Source organism: Mizuhopecten yessoensis, unplaced genomic scaffold (assembly GCF_002113885.1).
Source record: "Mizuhopecten yessoensis strain PY_sf001 unplaced genomic scaffold, ASM211388v2 scaffold3621, whole genome shotgun sequence".
NCBI lineage: Eukaryota > Metazoa > Mollusca > Bivalvia > Pectinida > Pectinidae > Mizuhopecten > Mizuhopecten yessoensis.
In genome coordinates this window covers 303,478-326,818 of record NW_018405136.1, presented here as the reverse complement: position 1 = coordinate 326,818, position 23,341 = coordinate 303,478, and the positions used below count along the sequence as shown (strand labels likewise).

Genomic DNA, 23,341 nt, shown 5'->3' with positions numbered 1-23,341 from the left:
TGGTAGGAAGAAATGGGTAGAAATATTTGACATTAGGGACAACAAATGGGAGAAAATATATCAAATTCCATTTCGCACAACTACTAATACAAAACTCCAGTGGCTCCAAGTAAGAATTCTCCATCATATTTTGACAACAAATATATATCTATGCAAAGCCGGTCTCTCTAATAATCCTTTATGTGTTTTTTGTAATCTAGATAGGGAAACAATAATTCATACATTATGGGAGTGTGCCATTGTACAAAATTTCCTATACAGTTTTGAAACATTACTAGAAGCTTTAATTATCCCATTTTCTTTTAATAAGGAATCCTTCCTTTTCGGAATAGTGTCACAGTCAGGAATAGGCAACAGACTAGATAATGAAATTTTAATTATGATCAAACACTATATTTATAAAACAAGATGCCTTCAAAACACTTTGTCAGTAAATGCTTTAATTAACAGCATAAAAGACCATCATTCTGTACAAAAATATATAGCATGTTGCAAGGGGGATAATTTTGTAAGAAAACTGGAAAGAGAATGGAAAAAATGGAACCACCTCCTGGAATTTTAAGCCAAAATTAAATAATTTAATATCATCAAGTCAGCAGATACAATACATCTCCTCCCACAGTATAGTTCTCATTTTATATTTTGAAAATACACTGATGCACATACATGTAGCCAGCACACACTAAGTTTTTCACAAGGCCTTTTTTCTTTGCAGTTATGTCCCTTTTACCATACCTGTATTGAATCTTGCCTGAACTCCATTTTTTTTTTTGTCCCTTTTTTGTAAATTTAGGTTGATGTTTCTGTCTGAAATTATTAAAGTTAATCTCTTTTATGATATAGATATATTTTGTCCTGAGTATTACCCTCATTTCTCAGCCACTTTTTTTTTGGTAAATTTATATGGCTGTATTTACTTGCAGTTTAAAGCCGAAAGCACCCTACTTACAATTAATACAGAAGATTATCTTATAATCTTATTATAAACATAAAGTTTGTTTATTATTGAGCTGCAGTGCAAAAACCAGTTTCTCCTTTTCTTCCTGTTTCTGTTGACTTTCTCCGTTTTTCATTGCTATTTTTTTCCCTCTTCTTCTTTTCTATTCTCTCTCTCTCTCTCTGTTCTCATAAAGGCAATATATGTGTACATGGGTATCATTACATGTACCTGTGTCTAATATATCAACTGATGTAAGTAAGAGTATATATGAGTCGTGTGAGGTATGAATATATAATATGAATTGTTTGAATGTAACTATACCATATATTGCAAAAAAATCTGAATAAAAAGAAAATTAAAAAAAAAAGAAAAAAATGTTAAAGCACAAGTAATATAGATTCATCGTAGTGTAAGATTGGTAGATTGGAAGGAATTTGCCGACTTTCACATGTTTCTCAACTCAGTCACCCCTGAAATTTTGCAATGAACTATTCCAAACTTTGAATTGGAGAAGTTCAAATGTGACTTCAGGGGTGAATGAGTAAGGGAACATCTAGTTCTCGCCTGCAAATGCGGAGAGAGAAAATGTTTTGAAAACGACGTATTCCATTAGCGTAAACACACACAGTAATGTAATCCATGTACATTTCACTGCAAACTCGCACTGATCTCAAACCTTCAGTTTCAGATTTTTTTTCTGTTTTAATTGTCAGATCATCATGCTTGTGAACAGAATGAGTTCCTGTGCGGTACGGGGTCGTGTATCCCCTCACAGTGGCGTTGCGATTCGGTTGAAGATTGTGTTGACGGCAGTGACGAAAAAGCTTGCACGTGTAAGCTCTCTCAATAATAAATGTCCATGCTATTGTATTGTAATTGTAAAAATAGACTTGATGAATAGATTTTTGTATATATATATACATTGCATTATCGTATATTTAGAGTGTTGTTTAATCGTGCAAAGATGCTTTTGTTTTAATATTAAAAAAAAAATCAATCGACGATGCGTTGATCAAACATTTTTTAAAAATCATTTTTATTTGTAAATTAATTAGAAAAAAATTCAAGCTTGGATTTAGATTAACTTATCAATGTGTTCGAAACACGAAAGTACTTTATTGGTTTTACATTTTTTAAATCATTTTTTCATATGTTTTGTTATTTTATACATATTATTTATTCATATTTTTCAAGTTTAAATGTCATAACGTATCTTTTTCAGCAAATATCAAAACAATTCAACCTTTGATCGACCCGCATTCAACTCATGCACCAACGTCTAGATCAACAGTTTCGATGACGACATTACCCGTGATGACGTCATCATCTCATGTAGGAATGACGTCACCAAGTGATTGCGTCGATTCGAATACCACGTGTGATACATTGATGTCATCCATAGGCATTTGTAATGATACAGAAACTGCTTTAAAACTGTGTCGGAAAACTTGTAATTTATGTGGTTTTAATTCAACAGATACCCAGACTGTATCTCTGCTTCATAGTACGAAGGGTAAGTGAAATATTTGGTTGAATTTCAAATATCTCTATGCATGCCGATAACTAGTTAACTATATATTCATTTCTACATAAAACGGTGTGGTTATATTCTTATTCTAAACATATTACCTTAACCTAACAGTTATACAGTCAGAGGTCTGGTGTGGTATTCGTGACGTCATAATAATTGTGACGTGCAGCACACTGTCTTCTGATTGCAGATGACTATTCATTTTGTAACAAAATATATCCTCAAAACAAGACAAATTCTGTATTCAATAAAAAAAAATAAAAAAAATATAACAATACCATATCAACGATCTTGTTCAAAAACATAAAATTTTCAGAGAATGCCCATTGCATTATAAACTTGCCAAGAACGATTTTTTTCCAATGAAAAATTGTTTCCAATGTAACACCAGTCGAGTTACTCCCCTTGAAAACAATAGAAGGGACATAACTCTAACTTCTTTGTAATTTATATTCCTGTTGCATTTGACATTTTGTGCTGAAAGAATAAAGATTGATCTTTGCAAATTTTATAATAGATAATAGATAATAGATACAGTATACCAAAATGAGATGCACTGCACGTTACAGCTGTTTCGTCCTTCTAGCATCTTCGATGCTTTGGGTCGACACTTTGGAAATCCAGAGTGTTCTAAAATATTGTCGAAGCAAAAGGGAAAGGTGCATAAAACCACATAATTGTATTACTTTTCCATAATAAGAGTGTTACTTGTGATTTCAAATTAGAGATTGAGTAAAGTGTTAACATAATGAATCGTCCCATTGAACGGAATATACAATCGTGTATGTTGGTTTTTATTTTTATTTGTGACGTTCGAACATGCATTCAGTTGATTGTTTAGAGCAGTATATTTACATTTGCATGGCATTGCCACTATATAGCCTCTTTGAAAGATGTGTCGTTGATGGGACTTTAATTACTATGCATCACGAGACACAATTCTTAGCGTATTAATACAACACTGACCGGAACTACAATATCCAATATAAATAAACATGACGGTTGCTGAAATATCGCTGGGCATTGTGAGATTTGACAATGTCATTGTAAATTTATGGGCAAAATAAAAAATAAAAAAAAACACTTTTATTACAACGAAAACAAGACCAAGGTCTGCAATATCTTACAAAATGCACATCGGTTGAAATCACCAATGCCGGCAATGGAAACTATTTTAACGCTCATGCAATTTATCAGAAATATCCTGTTACACTGCAGTGATCAACAGGGATTCGTTACAAATGTCTAAAATACACATATTCTATAGACCTACTGACACATATGTTACAGACCTACTGATATGAGTCACAGCACACACAAACATTTCAGACATGTGTAACGAACCTGTGCTCCGTCGCAAGATCACTCACTTCAAACGCTATCAGTTTCACGCGTCTCGCATCCATGGTTCCTCAGTTTCTGACGACATTTCAAATAACGACGCTGTTATAGAATCTACCGACTGTTGTCAGTTCCATACAATCAAACAAATAAATTCACGCCTGGATTCTTCACAAAATGAGCAAAGAGAAAAGTTCGAATTAACTTCCAAAAATAACTCCTTCGTGGAGGGCAAGGTCGGATTTACGGTGTTCACTGTATTTGTCCATGCGCGAAATTTGTTCCGGGGAAAACTCGAAACAATTTTAAATCTAACTTTCAGCTCAGAGTTCTATTGATAAATTCAAATCACCCTATAGACAAATCATACGCAATTGTATTGATACTTAATTGTGGAATAAAATTGAAGTGATTGTTACAATTTCAAAGTACTACTTTGTTTGCCAATCAGCACGCGACAATACGCTGTTCAAACTATTGAACGAAATTGTGCGGACTGTCGATAAGACGGACATTTTTAATTTTAAATATAAATTATAAGTTAAAAAAGAACATAAGACGCAGAGAAAACGTAAATATAAGTATTGAACTGTTTTTGTATGGTATTTATGATCTACGTGAATGACACAGCTTTGCAAGCAAACAACATAATGCGCGCTACAGCTGTGTCATTCAAATAGCTCATAAATACCATACAAAAACAGTTTAATGCTTAAGTGAAACGCCTCCTTTGGTGTCTTTAGAATGTGTGCATTCGGTTAATGTTTTATTCTTTCTAGAGCCAGCGACGTGCCGGGGGTTCCTCTGCGGTAACGGACATTGTCTACCAGAAACTTTTCACTGCGACGGTGTCAAAGATTGCTCTGACGGAAGTGACGAATCTAGCTGTGGTATGACGTCACATAGTACATGCGCAGTTCCTACTATTTATAAATTAAATACAAAAATGTCAGTCAGCTCTAATTCCGGTTTTATCTATAAGAATGGTCGAAGTAGATGTGTCATTTTGACCATAAAATAACAAGTCATTGGTGTATATCTAAAATGAATCCCTGAAATTGAGTGAAGGTAAGTATGTGGTCATTCAATTGTGAGGTATCTTGTCATCTATACCTTTGTTTTTGGTTGTTTTGTTTCTGTTTTTGTCTTGTTCAGTCGACTCCGAATTTTTATTTTCAGTGTTGAAACCATTGGTATACGATTTGCTTGTTTCGTATGATATAACATCTTGTAAAAAAAACCACCATATGACGTATACCATTCCGCAATGGACTTCAATTATTAACACTTCAGGAAGTCAACCCAATGTCGTATCATGTTGGCAAAATAATTATAATCAATTATGCAAAACATTTTGTTTAGAAGTTGCTACCAATTACACGTATTTGAATTTATAGAAGATCTTAGTTTGTTTTTCTCCACCCTATGAAAGATATTTGCCTGTTGAAAATATGTTTGATTATTGAATAAAGAACTGTTAAAATTACCCATGTTGGTGAATTCATTGCAAAAGTTGATGCATATACAATTGTACAGCTTCTAATACAAAAAGACGACCGGCACTGTATGTGCTTAACCCCAATGCAATCCTGTACTGTACGTTTGGCCTTTAATAAACTATCGTTTTGATTGGGCTATATGATCAAATTATCCCGATCTACTCTGTTTAATACACACAGTTAATGATGCAAAAAATAGAATTCACTTAGTAGAAAAAGGGTAATTATTACTGAGAAATGTTTTGGTTCGTTTTGCTTTTTTATCATGTGCCTGCCGTGTCAATCACAAATCAGCAATTCTCTGTTTTTAAGACTTGTTTATGCTTATTCGTGAATGATTAATTGAGTTGATCTCGAAACATGTTCAACATTAACTGCTTTCGTAGTTCAATAAATTTGTTTCGAGACCAACTCCATTCATCATCCCATGAAATGGACCTATCCTTATATTTCAATCAATATGTATTTTTGCCGTGATTTGAACCTGTAAAAGTCCACTCTGATATTTTGTCCCAGATTCTTGAGCTTTTGCAAACCTTAGTACTGACGTAATGTAAAAAATATAGTCCGTTATCGAAGGACCATCATACAACATGATGGTATACGGATAGTTCATTACAGCCAAATTATCAAGTAACAAAACACAAAAACATATTTAAAGTGTCATATTTATTTTTTATTGTCGAATTCATAAGTTTAAAAACCAAATGCTGACACGTATTCATACGCACAGGATGTCTGTTGATGAATTCTTAAGTTAAATAAAAACAATATACGCGTATTCATACGCACAGGCAATGTTAATCTGGTCAATTTCATAGGCGAATGAAACAGATAACATTAGGTAGTTTGCATTGAGTCCAATTTTATTAGAAATTAAAATATTATACCTCTGCATTAATGTTATTCTGTCACCACAGAAAGTCATACGTGCGGTACGAACGAGTTCCAGTGTCAGACAGGGTCGTGTGTTCCCACGAGCTGGAGGTGTGACGCTGTGGAGGACTGTTCGGACGGCTCGGACGAGAAGGGATGTTCACATGGAGGTAATGTAAACCGGCATTGACGTTTGGCAAAACAATCAACACATATTATTTTCAGCTGCTGTACATTAAACTGCCATATTTACAGTTCTAGTAATATTGAAGGTAAAATATTAAAGTCATTTTTTAAAAATATCTATTATTTTTATGGTTTTTAGCTCATGCTGCATAGAGTATAATGCAATTGTTCAATGATATCTGTGTTTATGTTTTTATTATAAACTAGTCATCGTCAAAAATGAGATATCTTACACAGTATATCAGATAAGCATGCGAGATATCTTGTAAAATATATGAAATGTCTTATACAATATGTGAAACATTTCAAGATAATTATTATATACAATGTGTGGTCTTTTCTTCTACAAATAATGTGCAATGCCAATTAAAATTATTGATATATTGAGAAAAATATTTAATGGTTTCCCATTGAATACAATACGTATTTAACGAGTTCGGCAGATCAGTATATAGTCGGCAATACTAGTAAAATATAGATGGTATTCAATTGCCAAACCATGAAGACGTGAGTGTTATTACATAAGGAACATGTTGCTTCAAAATGTAAATAATAATAATAATAATAATTCCAGGTTCTAATATACCGCTTAATCACAACCTAGTTCGTAGGTCGTCTCAAAGCGGTTCGCAAATTATTATCCGTGGTTATGGGGCCTTTGCAACCAGTCAATATCTTTCTCAACTCCCTAGGGAGCATACAGCCGGAGCTGCCATTTCGGCGCTAACGGCTAGCATTCTACAATTCTAGCACTGCCCAACCACGTACTCATTTACAGCTGAGTAGACAGGAACAAGCGGAATAAAAGTATATTGCTCAAAGATACAACACATTGCCGTGCCGTGGCGCGACCCTTCGGTCGCGAGCCCGGCGTCTTACCACTGAACTACCGTGCCTCCTAGCATTAAACATTATACAAGTATGGCCTTTTGTGCTGACGAATAACACAGAAGCCAATAACTGGTGTATAATATGATGCTGTAAGTTGTATGTTGTTTTGCTATATACATAACACGTAGTAATTATCAATTCCTCCAAGGCCCTGTCTTTTCAGTTCCACGGAACGCTCGTTTTAACTTGGGAAATTATGTACCGTTGATGATGTCAAATTCCTGCAAATATTCATTCAATCCATGCCATTTAGACGTAATGGTAGACATTTTGTATAGATCATCTTTACTGGAACGAGCTGCCTTGTAAAACTGTGCCAGGGGTGAATCCAACAGTTCGGCATCGTAGCTTTCGAAGACATCGTCAAAGTCGACGTCCATATCCTTAAGATAAGCATGGAGGATAAGCACTGCGTGTTCGGTGGCCTTTTTGTATTAACGGTATCTTGATCTTCGAGTAGTTTTTGGAAATTTTCGGATGTAACGGAGGCGAAGCGTTCGCCTGCAGCCATCTTGTGTTTTTATCTGACATATCGCGTTCCGGTCAAACTGCGCATGCGCTACGACAAGTCGCGGAGAATTTCCATATAGGCTATATTTAGAAATCGATATTCACCGGATTACCAGTCTACATGAGTTTTTGAGGACTGATCACGTGTATAGGATCCGGCCCATATAATGATCAATGTTAAACCAAGAAGACGACGTGAGTTGCATTTCATTAGGACATTTTGGGATTTTTAGAGTGAGATATTGTGAAATATTGACATGATTTCATAACGCCTTACAGCAAGGTCGTGTGGTATTTTTGTAAGGCACTCAACACAAATCTGCCATTTCCTTCTATCATCTGATGAGGTTTGCTCACAAAAACATAAATGTTTAGAAGTGTATTTACTGAAGAAGTATCATTAAAACAACCACCTTTTCCGTCATAGTTCTACCTTCCTCTTAACAGCAAACCGGAAGCTTAGATATGTATTAAAATACTTATTGAGAAACAAATTGAAATATTGAAGATATAACATATAACAGATGGTCGTTGTTGAGATAGTGCCACCCATTGACTTGGATTATTATTAACACTACATACACAATTATAGATTAGGTCATTGTAATTATGTCTTCATCTTTTCTAACCTACTTTCTTTGTCAATGCATTTTTAACTAAATAAAATATACAACACAAAATAGTTGTGGAAGGATTCGTAATAGAAAATAAGCCCTTTGTTTAGTGCTAAAATCTTTGCTTATACCAAGTGTACTGATACACACATTAAATGTCAACCGCATACGTAAGTAGCATTGTAACCATTCACGAAAGGATAGATATCATCTTCTCTCACACCTGACAGATTTATCTCCCGTTTTGCCGGTGCTAGATTTATCTGTCTCCGCCCTAGGGTTGAGACGGGGGGATTCCCCTATTCATAACAATGGCATGACGTCACTTCAATAATACAATGACGTCACGTCAACAATCCATCAACAAATTGCCTGTATGTGTTTCGGGTCCATGTTTACCTTTATTTCATATTAAAATTCTGTTAGATATGGGAGAAAAAAAATCAATCGCTACTGGTTGTGTAAGGTAGAGAAATCTCAACTCTCGGACTAAGATTTTTTGTCCAGAACTCGGCAAGCCTCGTTCTGGATAAAAAAAATCTTAGTCCTCGGGTTGAGATTTCTCTACCTTACACAACCAGTAGCGATAGGTTCTATTAGTTATAAAAATAATAAAGTTTAAAAAACGCATCCAAAGTCTGTAATGATAAAAAAGTATTCATTTTAGCGGACACAAATTTAAGCGTATTGTGGAGTTTTAGCATCTGTTATGTGATGTCATTGATGTAAACTAAATTTTCCAGGAAGGAGTTTACGGTCAATTGTATCGTGGATGAGCCGGCAACGACCTTATGGTATACGCGCAGCTTCAACAAACAAAAATTGCCATGACGAATTCAATGACGAGATCTGCGATTTCCTTAGGCCACAATGTCACCAGCCAGATATTATCGAGAAATGCAGAGCGACATGCGGCTATTGTGATCAAGGCATCCCTGTTGGTAAATACCGTCAAAATGTTGTTGTCATCCTTCGTTTGTTTATATATTTGTTTTTGTTTAGGGTTTAACATCTTCTTGACAGCTAAGGTCATTTAATGACTGGCCTCCATGTGAATAATAATGCGTGCATGTGTTTATGTGCTTGAGTCATGGTATGTTGGCGTATTTACCTCCTTGTGATAGCGCAGATCTGATGCCGACAATAGTGCTATCTCACTGAAATGCCATGTCGAAGGCACCAAGCTCAACATTCCGCCCGGTCACATGTAAACTGACACCTGATGAACCAGTTGTTGCCATTATTCTAAAGTCTAAACAGTGTACGTTAAGGACTTCGGTATACCCAAGCCTAGGGGCAGAGCCAGTTGTCTACCCAACTGCCGGGAACGCTCAACATTAAAGCGTATTAATTAAGGTATTGCCAAGCTAAGAATGACGTTTTACGCAGAAAATATTTTCAGGAAAAAAATCTCTTTTCCTTTATGAAAGTCACTTGAATGCGTGTACTAGTCAGAGATAATTCTTAAGATAACAATAGGTTCCATGTCGCGATGCATGAAAGATATTTTTTCGGAATTCGCAACATTGGGATGGTACTTCACAAAATCACAAATAAGATTCAGGAAAAATTAAATTACAATAAAAATATCAATACACAATCAGGTCGCCATAGCAAATATATAGATTTTTTTCCCTTGAAATAATATGATTCACAATAAACAAAGCAAGAAAATACCGGAGTGTAAACAAACGTGAAATCCACACTCGAAATCGATAATTGTAAAACAAATAAAATAGAAAGGAGAAGATTCACACAGATACCTTTGAAAAGAAATAAAAGAATAGGATCAAACATTCAGGAAGGGTAAGCGTCTACTGCCAAACTGATATACCTGAAATTGAAGATTTTCGAAGGTCTTGGTCACCTGTCCTGATGGGCTCTTCAAATTACATGCTCATAACTATGATCAAATATTTTTTCTATGGTAGGTCGGTTGCAGAATAAAGCTAGCAGTAAACAGCGTTTCTTCAAATTGAACGTAAAAGCATTTTATGATGGATACATATCAGCATACATAACTTCGTATTACAATGTGTCCCCAAAGTCTGCACGTTGTCAACCTGCAGTGTATAAACTACCTGCATCACACTTACATTATAAGTCGTAATTTGATTTTAATAAATGGTTACCCTTCTTTTTGTCACTTCTGTTTTATCATAATAATGTTCTACAATATTTCTCGTTTGATAGGCGAATCCATTATTATTCTGAATAAATTATTATTATTTTTCAGTAACAACACCCAAGCCATTAACACACAGCCCTGGTACCGTGCCACATGTTACAGCAACGCCGCCGCCAGAGGGCGCCACAGTACCTGGCGTTTCCGTTGGATCTTTTGCAACTACTAACGGGTTGACCTTTGCACCTTCCAGTGGTATGTTTGATGAGTATGCAACAATCATCGTGTGAGGACATTTTATTGCTAACTGTATAGTTTCTTAACCTGATACTCCGTTAAAGACTTGCCATTCAGAAAAGTTGAACTGTTATGTATCAGTAGCACAGTGAGGAGAGACTGATTGCCTACCCTATCCATAAGAAGTAATTACAATGCCTGAAATGTTCTTTTTTCCCACCAGCTCTGAACACTACAACAAGACCTTATTTAGTTATGAAAAAATTACGTCATTAAATTTAATAGTGAAAACATATTTACTTGCTTCAAGTTCAGCACTTAGATTCTCCATGATGTGCTTAGATGTGGAGAGATTTCCATGCTCAGATATGAAAACGCACTAAATCGGTCACTGACGAAAAGATTGGTTTGGTTTGAATTTACTTTGTTTAAAGTCCTATCAGCAGCTAAGGTCATTTAAGGACACGTGTCTCCATGTGTGGTGTGAATGTGTGCTGGAGGCAGGGTATGTTGGTGTATATGCCTCCTTGTGGTAGCGCAGATCATACGCCAACTTTATAGTGCTTATTCAATGAAATTCAATGCCTGCCAAAGGCATCCAGCATAACAATCCGCCCGGTCACATTATTCTGACATTATTTCCATCCCCAATTTCTTCAATAAATATGCTATAAGTTGCTAGGCTATGAGTGTAAAATTAAAAAACCGACATCCCTGAATAATATTGAGTAGAGATATTGGAGCTCAATCTTAAAGAAGAAAAAAGATGTTCTGAAAGTTTTCGGTTTATGTTCATTTCGGTCTCATATCCAGCCCCCTGTAGTGGCGCGTGCTGTGACGAAATGTCGGCCGAGTTCTGTGTGTTCGCCAATCAGTGTGACAGCTACAGTGTGGCGCTAAAATGCAAACGAACGTGTGGACTGTGTACACCAGATGGCACTGAAACAACCAAAGCTGATACAACGACCACTCCATTATCAGGGGATCATTTCAACACTACCATGGCAAGACGACGACAGGTGGACCCCTCAACTCGTCCGTCGACTACGGAAACTCCGGCGGACTGTTTTGACGAATTCAATGATGAGATTTGTGACTATCTTCAACCACAATGCTTCAACCCAGATATAATCATGAAATGTAGGAAGAAGTGTGGATATTGTGGCAAGGATATCCCTGTCGGTAAGATCGTGGCAAAGATATCCCTGTTGGTAAGCTGGTGGCAAAGATATCCCTGTCGGTAAGATCGTGGCAAAGATATCCATGTCGGTAAGATCGTGGTAAAGATATCCCTGTCGGTAAGATCGTGGCAAGGATATCCCTGTCGGTAAGGTCGCGGTAAAGATATCCCTGTCGGTAAGATCTTGGCAAGGATATCCCTGTCGGTAAGATCGGGGCAAAGATACAGCTGTCGGTAAGGGGGTGGCAAAGATATCCCTGTCGTTAAGGTCGTGGCAAAGATAGCCCTGTCGGTAATATCGTGGCAAGGATATCCTGTCGGTAAGATCGTGGCACAGATATCCCTGTTGGTAAGCTGGTGGCAAAGATATCCCCGTCGGTAAGATCGTGGGAAAGATATCCATGTCGGTAAGATCGTGGCAAAGGTATCCCTGTTGGTAAGCTGGTGGCAAAGATATCCCCGTCGGTAAGATCGTGGGAAAGATATCCATGTCGGTAAGATCGTGGCAAAGGTATCCCTGTTGGTAAGCTGGTGGCAAAGATATCCCCGTCGGTAAGATCGTGGGAAAGATATCCATGTCGGTAAGATCGTGGTAAAGATACCCCTGTCGGTAAGGTGGTGGCAAAGATATATTTGTGACTATCTTCAACCACAATGCTTCAACACAGATATAATCATGAAATGTAGGTAGAAGTGTGGATATTGTGGCAAGGATACCCCTGTTGGTAAGGTCGTGGCAAAGAGATCCATGTCGGTAAGGTCGTGGTATATTTAACAATTCATTGACTTTAGCTTCACGAACGTTCGTTATTAGATGAAGGTTCCACAATTTAAGAAGTTTACTTATCGTCTTATTGGAAAACATTACTGGAATGTAAGAAAATCCAGTAAACGCACTCGAATTTTAGCGCTTTATCGACTATTGAACTATCAGCACATTGGTGGTTTTTGGTGCAACCACAAAACATGTAGTACAACAAGTTAAATAAAAACTTCCATTGGATCAGTCATAATTTAGCGCTATGTTTAAAGCAAGAAAAGCGATAAATAAGACCATCACTAATATAGGAATCTATGAAGAACTTAAAGATCTTTTGTTACAGCAGCAATGTAATGAATGACCAGGGTTGAAATATTGGTCTGGCAACATCAAGGTTTTCATTTTTTGTATTTTCTATCCCCCCCCCCTTTTTTTTACTTTATTAAGTTATCAACCTTTTGTCATGGATTTTTTCTTATTTTCTATTATAATCATTTTCAAGTTATAGTTTCTTTTTCGATATGATTTATCAGAGCTATAGCCATGGCAGGAAATATGCTACGAATGTATATAGTTACGGTTTTTGACAGAGATATAGGAATTATTAGAAAGATTTTCCGAACAGAAACATATATGTTCTTCTCTAGTGTGTAATCCTTACAAGTAAGTCTTCTGTACCTCTGTAAATATTTCATCGGTGTTTAGATAAATAATCTACTATGTGTGAATATTTTACCTGTTCGTAGTGCCAACACAAAAACCGTTTACGTACAGTCCGGGAACTGTGCCACACGTCACAGTTACACCAGGGGGCGTCACTGTGCCCCACGTCACAGTAACACCAGGGGGCGGCACTATGCCAGCTGCAACTACTAATGGACTTACGTTTGCGCCATCAAGCGGTGAGTTGGTAGATCAGGAGAGAATCATTGATTGGAGTTTGCTTCGACGATTGTTGACCATTAAAACGAGACACCCCTGTTACGTCAAATTGTAATTATGTAACTCATGCTTCGATGACAATTTCATTGATCGTGAATAATATATCTCGCAATTATTTAAATAATAATCCGCGACCTGACACAATACTGCCTAATCATGTTGAATCTCCGGTAAGTGGTTTACACACTTGATAATGCAAAATGCATTTAGCTCATTGCTAAACTCGTGGAATAAGGGTGCTAGCGTGTCTTTATTACAGAACAGAAATATAATTAACGGCCAAAGGTCACCTTCAAAAGTGAAAGTCGGAAAGGAAAAGTTATTGATCAATTGGTATATAAATTGACTTTTACCAAGTGTTCAGAAAAGTTGTATTCACAATTCTCTTTGAAAACTAGCATCATTGGTTATGTTCCTTACCAGCTCCCTGTAGTGGCACGTGCTGTGACGAGATGTCGGCAGAGTTCTGCGTGTTCGCCAATCAGTGCGACAGCTACAGTGTGGCAATCAAGTGCAAACGGACGTGTGGAATGTGTACACAAGATGGCGCTGTAACAACCAAACCTGATACGACGACCACTCCAATGCCAGGAGATGAATTCAATACTACCGTTGAAAGAAGACGACAGGTGGACTCCTCGACGCTTCCGTCGGCTACGGAAACTCCGGACTGTTTTGACGAATTCAATGATGAGATTTGTGACTATCTCAAACCACAATGCTACAACCCTGATATCATTATGAAATGTAGGAAGAAGTGTGGATATTGTGGCAAGGATATCCCTGTCGGTAAGGTCGTTTTACAATTTACAAGTCAATGTCTTAAGTTTCAAGAACGTTCCTTATTAAATGAAAGTTCTTAATTTAAAGAGATTACTTTAAGTTTTATTGGAAACTTTGCTGGAATGGAGATAAATATTGTAAACCTTCTCATTTTAGCGCACTTAAATTTTATCTCTGTATCGTATGTTTTAATTGATTAGCGCATTGGTATATTGGCGCGCCCAAAACATACGTAATAGGAATCGATATTCAGGGATTCTCATGGACGCAGTAATAATTAAGCGCAATATTTAAAGCAAGAAAAGCACTGAATAAGACTTTTATATGAATCTATAAAGAACTTTTCATTAAGCTATAGAACTTTCGTTCACCTGGATCATACATCTTTCTTATTTTATTGCCCGAATGGAAACACATTAAACCACTATATAATGATTGAACATAGAGTAACGTCTCTTTGATTTTGTTTTGAACACAACTATTGCACAATTCGGCCAATATTTTAGTATTGACCGTGTCAGTGGTTACAACGACAATATTATGACTGACCGGGGTTAACATACTGGTCTGGCACTATTCAAAGTTTATAAATGTTGTAGTTTAAACAATGTTTGTTTTCATTTCATTTTGTTATTCACTTTTTTTATTGATCTTTTTTATCTTCCTTATTTTTATGCAGGTTCCGTAAGGTTTGATTTTCTTTTTCGACACGGTTATTTGAGCTATAGCCATGCCAGTAAATATGTTAGGAATGCATATAGTTACATTTTTGACAGTGATAAAGGGATAATTAGATATCTTTTCTGAACAGAAACGTATATTGTCTTCCCTAGTGTGAAATTCTTATAAACAAGTTCTGTGTATGTCTTTAAATAGTTCATCGCCGTATAAATACATATCTCACATGTGTAAATATTTTCCCTGTTTGTAGTGACAACACAAAAACCATTTACGTACAGTCCGGGAACCGTGCCACACGTCACAGTAACACCAGGGGGCGTCACTGTGCCAGGTGCAACTACTAATGGACTTACGTTTGCGCCATCTAGCGGTGAGTTAGTAGATCAGGAGAGAATCATTGATTGGAGTTTGCTTCGACGATTGTCGACCATTAAAACGATACACCCCTGTTACGTCAAAGTATAATAATATTACTCCTGTACCAATGATAGTTTCATTGATCGTTAATAATATATCTCGCAATTATTTAAATAATAATCCGCGACCTTACAACATACTGCCTAATCATGTTGAATCTCCGGTAAGTGGTTTACACACTAGACAATGCAAAATGCATTTAGCTCACTGCTTAACGCGTGGAATAAGGGAACTAGCAAGTGTTTATTACAGAACAGAAATATAATTCACGGTCAAAGGCCACCTTCAAAAGTGAAAGTCGCGGAGGAATACTTTTTTGACACTATTGAAATTGTTAATGATTGATCAATAGGTATATACATTTGACTTTAAAGAAGTGTTCTTAATGTTTTCTGCAAAATAAGTATGCACAATTTTCTTTGTAAAAGATAAACATCATTGGTTATGTTTCTGACAAGCTCCATGTAGTGGCACGTGCTGTGACGAGATGTCGGCCGAGTTCTGCGTGTTCACCAATCAGTGCGACAGCTACAGTGTGGCGCTCAAGTGCAAACGGACGTGTGGATTGTGTACACTAGATGGCACTCTATCGGTCAGTTCTGGAACGACTGATATGCCATCTACAATATCACTTCATCCTTCATCAGAAATGAGCACAACCTCCCTACGACCCAAAATGACGTCAGCAGTGATGCCGTCATTGTGTGAAGACGAAGACAAAGACAATTGTATGGATTTATTGCTACAATGTAGCGATCCCGCGGTTGCGCAACGATGCCAACAGACTTGCCAGGTATGTACCACTGATCACGGAGATGACAAACAGGGATTGAAAAAGAGGCTGCTAGTACAAACCGGAAATGCGTCATGCACCGATGAAGCAGATTCAAGTTTCTGTCAGTTCTTGTCCGATCAATGTTCCTCCTATGCTGTCAGAAGTAGGTGTCTCAGCACGTGCAATTCATGTGATTTAGCGACAAGGCAACCGTCTACTAGTAAACACAGTACTTATCCACTAAGTCCCGGAAGTGCAGTTCCTTCTGGAACTACCGCTCCTAATCCAGTCACAATACATCCAACCGTCGGGAGCTGTGTAGATGCGATATCTGCTGACCTTTGTTCATTGCTTAAAAGTCAGTGTTATTCCAATGCCGTGGCCGTCAACTGTCGCCACACTTGTAATTCGTGCCATTTACAAGCTCCATCGACTGGCCCAACTGTAGGTACAACCGACTCACCACAATCCGGTATGTCTACAAAAGGCTATGTCGTTACAACCGGAAGTAGTATTGTGTCCACAGGAGCACCACGTAAGTTGACTGATTTATTCTATTTTATTTATCAATCGATCCGTTTCAAAGAGATAACGACCAATATGCATTGATGTCCTTGTTCGGTTGCAGTAACTGGCCAAGTTTAATATGTAATGTAAATTTTAGTTCACAAATATATTTGTCGCACGTATATAGAGAATTAACATTTGCGCAACGATGACATTATATAAACCAAGGAACTAGCATGTGGGTCATAGCACTATTGACAGAAAGCAATTGGTAACGACAATGTGACATAATAGAAGTTAACAAATAACGCGGAAGCCATTTTGTACGCTCGAGTGGGATTTTGGACTTCTTCACATGATAATAACATATACCGTTACTTACGCTGTTCAGGGTATTTGTATGTAATGCAGTAAACATTCGTGTTGCCTATGAACCGCATTTGAAAGAAGCTTATTGCTTTTTCGATTTTGAACTCAGAATTAAACGANATATCTAATTATCTAAAAACTATATGAAAGGCGCTGAAATCTTTGATAAAAGATGCTTCCCTGTCATATATTTTTGCTATGTATCTTTCGATAGAGTATGCTGTTTTTAATTTACTGATTAGAGTAGGTAGGTAAAGCTCTTTGCAAAAACACTTTTGACAATATATGTAGTGTTTCATATTAAGAATTATGACATTTTCTGCCCTGTTATTCTGATTTTGATTTTGTGTTATTTTCCCAAAAATAAAATCTTTTTTACATATATTAAAAGTCACATTACAAGTAGTTTGGATCCAATTTTGGAAAGCAAGAATAAAATTTAATTAAACGATTATCTTGAAAACTAACAACGTGAATAAACATTACTCAGAGAGATGGGGAGAATAATTTGTTTTATTATACCTTCTGTTAAAATCTCGTAATCTGATTGGTTGAGAAAGATGTGAACATTTTCAATGTTAATTGCTCGTTTTACAAAGATAAAGAAGACAGGGTGACNCAAGTTTTATCATGATTAATATTCTCTGCAACTCTGTTCTGCAAGAAGGATTTGAATTAAAATATATGTATCTAACCTTTTTTGCTGCAAAATAACCAGTTTATCATTAATTTAAAATTTGGTTCACAAACCTAACTTGCATAGCATATGCCTAGAAAGATAAATAANGAAGTGGTGAAACACCTAAACATGACACTCGGTATAAAAAAATAAAAATCACATTCATGAGAGGGCGATATAGCATATTTTCACCCCTCGGAAAGCATTGTTGACCTCGGCTTCGCCTCGGTCAACACTGCTTCCTTGGGGTGAAAATATGCAATATCGCCCTCTCATGAATGTGATATTTATATAATATTTATTCGGATGTGTATACAAACGTCATTTTTACACTTTTCTCAGATTTGTAGGTCAGGATTAAAAAAGGAAAATCATTGTTGTATATACCTTTCTAGTAGTGTAATGTCCAATCTAACTACCCGTTTATTGGTTGTTGTCATTTTCAAATGCAACATACATGAACAATTGTTCATGTCGCTTACAATGGACATTTTATCCTTCATGAATGTTTTAAGTATGACTTCATCATGACCGAAACAGAAGCACTCGGTCGATTACATTTTTTTATTCTGTTTTTAGTAATCAACATTTTTATCTTTTTTGGAAATGCCAAATATGTACATACATAATAGAAAAATATGTATGCCAAGTTTTTTACTAACTCAATCTGTTGTAGATGTTATTCATAGGACATAACACACACCTACAGTCCTGAGTGAAGTTTAAAGTCATGATAAAATTATTACAACACAGAATATTAAAAGATTGCTTCGCAACAAGTTTATGATAGAACTAACTCCCTTACATTTTAACGTATGTCGTTTAATTTATTTACTTATGTCTTTTCTACGTGTTTTCCTGTTATTCATTAAAAAACACAAACATAACTTATTTTGTATACAGAAAATCAACAGTTTTTTTATTTAACATTTCTGGCTTTTAATTTCTACTTTTGAGTAATGAAATACACAAACTTATCTTATTGTATTTACAAAAGAATTTACAACATTCAGTGGTATGTCAATGGCCTTTATCTTCTCCCATTCAGCCGCTCTTGTCTGCAATAAGATGACCGACGCTCAGACCATAGTTGCCGACCCCGTGCATAGAGTATGCTATTACCACTTCACGCAAGGCGAAAAAGTAGCGGAGGCAACGGCTAGATGCGGCAGGGTCAACTTACACTTGGTTCACCTGGAAACGGAAGAGGAGGAACTCTTCCTTAATACAAAACTACAAGGTGATCATACAATTAGGCTAAGGGTTCCTATTTGTTTGCTAGCGTTTTACTTTCTTGAAGAATGTTAGGCCATTGAAGGTAAGTATATAGAGACCTCCAAACGATTGGTGGTTTGTTATCATCTTTATCTAGTTCCAATTAGTTAATTTTATAACTTTATAAAGACACAAAATCGTCCGAATGTTTTTTATCACCTACCTTCAATGTCCTAGGCTGCGACAAGAAAGTAACGTGTTAGTGTGAGGAGCTTTTTCTCCTAGTGATCAGATATTATATCTTGAAAACGATATGTTTCTTTTACGAATACAATTTTTCGTGTCTCCAATCTTGAAATCTCTTGCCATGAACTATGACGTCATAACGGAATATAACGTCGCAAGGCATTGTTTCTTTGCTTCGTAATTAGAAAATTGAACAATGAAATGAAGTTCAGAGTGATATTCTAGCAGGTTTATCAAATGAGTTGGGAGTGATGAAATCTTTAGTGGTTGTTGTAGAAAACTGTTCTAACAACTGAATTAAAAGAAATCCGTTTAGTTTTGAACAGAAAGTTGGAAAGATGCTATTGATACCCATGTTTAATATGTTATGATACATTTAAATTTCAATGTTATGTCACGATGTACAATTACTAAACTGAAACAGGTCCCGTTATATTATCATTACGTAACATTAAGTATTGTGTCATGATCAATTTATAATTAATAAAATTTGAAAAAAATGTTGTAAGATGAGAAACTTAAAACACTGCGAAACTTTATTCTAAAATTTTAATCAATTGATACTAGTAATCCAAGAATCACGCCAATCACTAAACGTCGACTTTACCTAATACGGCACTTCCGTACGAACTCGTGACCAAATAGTCTAGATATCCTTTTCTCGCACCTCAGACTGATATATCCCACGTCATACCCCATGCCAGATTGTTCTATCTCGTTCGATCTGTCTTGTAACTTTACGTGACATTTCGCGGAATTTTTACACTGCGATGTATTAATCCGCGCGTTAACTGCTTGAAATAGACAATTTGCATTAGAAATATTCTGTTTTATCGATTTATGTATAGTTTTGATGTTGTAAGATATTTGATGTTGTAGATAAAATATAGTCAACACTGCGTACTACGTTGTAATCTATGTAAGGACGGACTACGTTTTTACGCGGAAGCATTCAAATCTAGCTTAATTAGTGAAGTGATCAAGGAAGAGGTCATTGCCACTTGAGGCCCAAGGCGGGATACTTGTAGTTTTTAGCAAAATTAAATATATGTTTTTCGCACTAAAAGATAAGAGAAAAAAAATCAATAACCAGTAACTGAGCAAGATCGGGATATCTGTCTCGGACTAATATTCTGTAACATCCCAACCTCGACTTACGTCTCGGTTGGGATTTTGTTACAGAATCTTCACCCTCGACTGAGATAACCCGATCTCGCTCATTTACAGGTAATAGATTTTATTATAATCGAGAAATGTGAACAAGATAAAAGTTGAAGGGGAATCGGCTAGCAAAAATGTATTCATCTGCTCCATCGGCATATTAACGTTGAAACGATGGTCCTCCTTCTCTCTCTCTCTATCTCTTACGGATGACTTTCTATGTTAGTCAGGTTATGAGGTGAAAACTACAGTTGAGCTTGTGTAGATCTAATATATGTCGTATGCGCATGGTAAATTTATATATCGACCAATATCAACCCTCGGGCTGACGGCCCTCGGGCTGATATTGCAGTCGCGGGTTGATACTAAGTGTGATATGGAAAAAGGCATGTTTTATTCTGTTTATTACATGCTTACTAATAAAAGCTACTCTCTTATGAATTATTTTTCTTTTGAAATATTGAAAAACGAAAATTTTCCAAAAGGGGTGTGAAACGGGTTTTGTGGGCTGATACGGAGAGGGCTGATAGGGGTTTTGGGGTGTGATACGGCGGCGGCTGATACGGGTTTAGGGTGTGATTCGGCGAGGGCTGATATTGGTTAGAGCAATTGTGTCGTATTGCATATACAAAAAACCCGTATTTATTAGTAAATACGTAATAAAAACATATATCATATACAAATACAATTATTTAGAATGCCCCATATATGTTTGCTGCATTATACTTGTCTATTCTATAAGGTAATGCTAAAGGATTTTTATTTAAATTTGTGCAAAGGTATTCAATCGTTAACATTCCACAGCACTCCGTATTTTCAATAATATCGCATTAGATTTATTATTTCATATATAACATTCCCTATCTGTTCTTGGTAGGTTTTATAAGCATTTGATATATAAGTGTAATTTACACATAGATGTATTCATATATATATAGTTAGCGTTTTGTGTGTAGTTTTACTACATATAACACAAGATTGACACTTCATATAGATATTAAGTATTTCAAACGGGAAATGCAAAAACAATATTTATATACTGTAATTTAGCATTTCCTTTTTTCAAGCCGCCGGACATGCCGACCAGTTCTGGCTTGGTCTGGAGAAGATTGGTGGTCAGTGGGTCTGGGTGGACGGTCCCCGTCATACCCCTGTGACGTCAGAGACTCACTGGGAGGGATCTGATGGAGGTACATACGCATATAACACTCCACCAGATCACTGGAAGCCCGCTTCTGACAGTATGTACTATAAGGCCGTGTGCGAGGATAATATGCCCTAGTATACACGCTTAGGACGGAACTTGTTTATGACGTCATTGCCGACACACATCAACTGGAACAATAAATTGGTAATCATTGTCTAGAGGTTTTGAATGGTACAATCGTTGTTATTTACACTCAAATACGTCATCAATTTAAAAATATATTTGATGATGTCAGTGATTTTATCGTCTTTTACGATGTACCCTAATAAAAAAAATCAAAGAAATCACTTTTATAGTTGTACAATAAGGGTCTAAAACAACGTACGTATAAGTTATGTAATTAAATTTTAGTAAACTATATCTATTGCCGAATATTTAAATGTGCAAAACCTGTATGCTGTGTGTGTAATGTTCATTTTTTGTATGGTGCTTATATAAAGAAAAAAGACGGAAAAAAGCACTTAAATAACAAAACGAATAAATTCTCCTCATAAGTGACTTCCTCAATAGTTTCGTAATTAGCTTTTTCATAACCTCAGTAAAATTTATTTAATATGAGTCTTATTTGCAATAATTACCGCCTGGTTATCTTTCAACATGACCGTGACGTCACTTAAATATGTTCTTGGCGATTGCCGCAAATATTTCTATGCTCATAGAGAGAATAGAGGCAAGGGATTTAATATATAATTTTCTCATATGAGCCTATGTAGCATTACCTTTAAATTGAAGACGAGTCTTGGATGTGAAGGACAGTTAATTTTAGTTGTTATACAAGAAGTCAAGACATAACACACTATTCCTCGGATCAACTATTATGCATTCCATTGCTCAGGGGCTTTCAATTGACCACAAGAATATAAATATGCACAACAGTTACTTGAATAGCATGAGCATGGACTGCGTCTGTTCGAACATGACTACCGATGCAGTATCATGCAATTAATATCCCAAATCAACGTCAAAACAAAATACAGATATACACAGAAGTGTCATACAAATGTCCGTTAAGTCACCGAAAGATCCGAACGTAAAGACTGACATCTCAGTTGAAGAACAATCAACAAGCTATACGAATAAATAATTTATCTCACCACACATCTGCGAGTAAACAGGAAGTAGATCGTCGCCATTATTGAATGTTAACATTAGTGTTGTCGGGCCAACTCTCTGTCAGAGGGACATGAAGCGGCCCAATCGTGCACTTGTCGGTACTAAAGTGACGGGCGGCAGGAGGAATTCGTCGTGGTATTAATACGTTCTCAGTTTGTACACAATATGAAAATAATAATAAACTAAATATATATATATACATGATTTATTTTTGAAAGTAATAAGTCATATCAAAAATGATAATGGCTGTTGCATACACCTCCAATAGGACATACTTTCATTATCATCTATTATTGCAATTAAAAAGATGAGTGTAATACTTTTCCAAGTAATAACCATATAAATATATTTCGATAAAAATAGCATAGATTAAACTCTGACAAACAACTTAAAACATACCCAAATGCTTCGAAAGGATAGCTGTTTTATGCACTAAATTAATCAAAGAACTCATCATGATACTGTTAAAAAAACTCAACCATGCATTGACCTGGATGAGTCCATTATGGTCAACAGTGGTGAAAGGGTTAAACAATCAAAGGTATTGGGCACAATT

General features: G+C 36.2%; 1 protein-coding gene across 3 annotated transcripts in view; it reads left to right on the top strand.

Moving 5' to 3' along the window:
• Window positions 1-21,948, top strand: part of LOC110447793 (serine-rich adhesin for platelets-like) — a 43,138-nt gene extending 21,190 nt beyond the window's left edge. Inside the window, exons 6-18 of one of the 3 annotated variants that reach the window (XM_021493708.1) lie at window positions 1,654-1,773; window positions 2,163-2,453; window positions 4,592-4,702; window positions 6,232-6,357; window positions 9,132-9,329; window positions 10,625-10,768; window positions 11,564-11,932; window positions 13,437-13,592; window positions 14,056-14,421; window positions 15,347-15,466; window positions 15,972-16,823; window positions 18,892-19,083; window positions 21,533-21,948. In XM_021493708.1, coding sequence (XP_021349383.1) covers window positions 1,654-1,773; window positions 2,163-2,453; window positions 4,592-4,702; window positions 6,232-6,357; window positions 9,132-9,329; window positions 10,625-10,768; window positions 11,564-11,932; window positions 13,437-13,592; window positions 14,056-14,421; window positions 15,347-15,466; window positions 15,972-16,823; window positions 18,892-19,083; window positions 21,533-21,747 — 3,260 coding nt within the window. In that variant the 3' untranslated portion in view covers window positions 21,748-21,948. The remainder of the gene's footprint in view (window positions 1-1,653; window positions 1,774-2,162; window positions 2,454-4,591; window positions 4,703-6,231; window positions 6,358-9,131; window positions 9,330-10,624; window positions 10,769-11,563; window positions 11,933-13,436; window positions 13,593-14,055; window positions 14,422-15,346; window positions 15,467-15,971; window positions 16,824-18,891; window positions 19,084-21,532) is intronic. The other 2 variants (XM_021493710.1, XM_021493709.1) reach the window with 2 other exon arrangements.
• The last annotated feature ends 1,393 nt before the right edge of the window (window positions 21,949-23,341 follow it).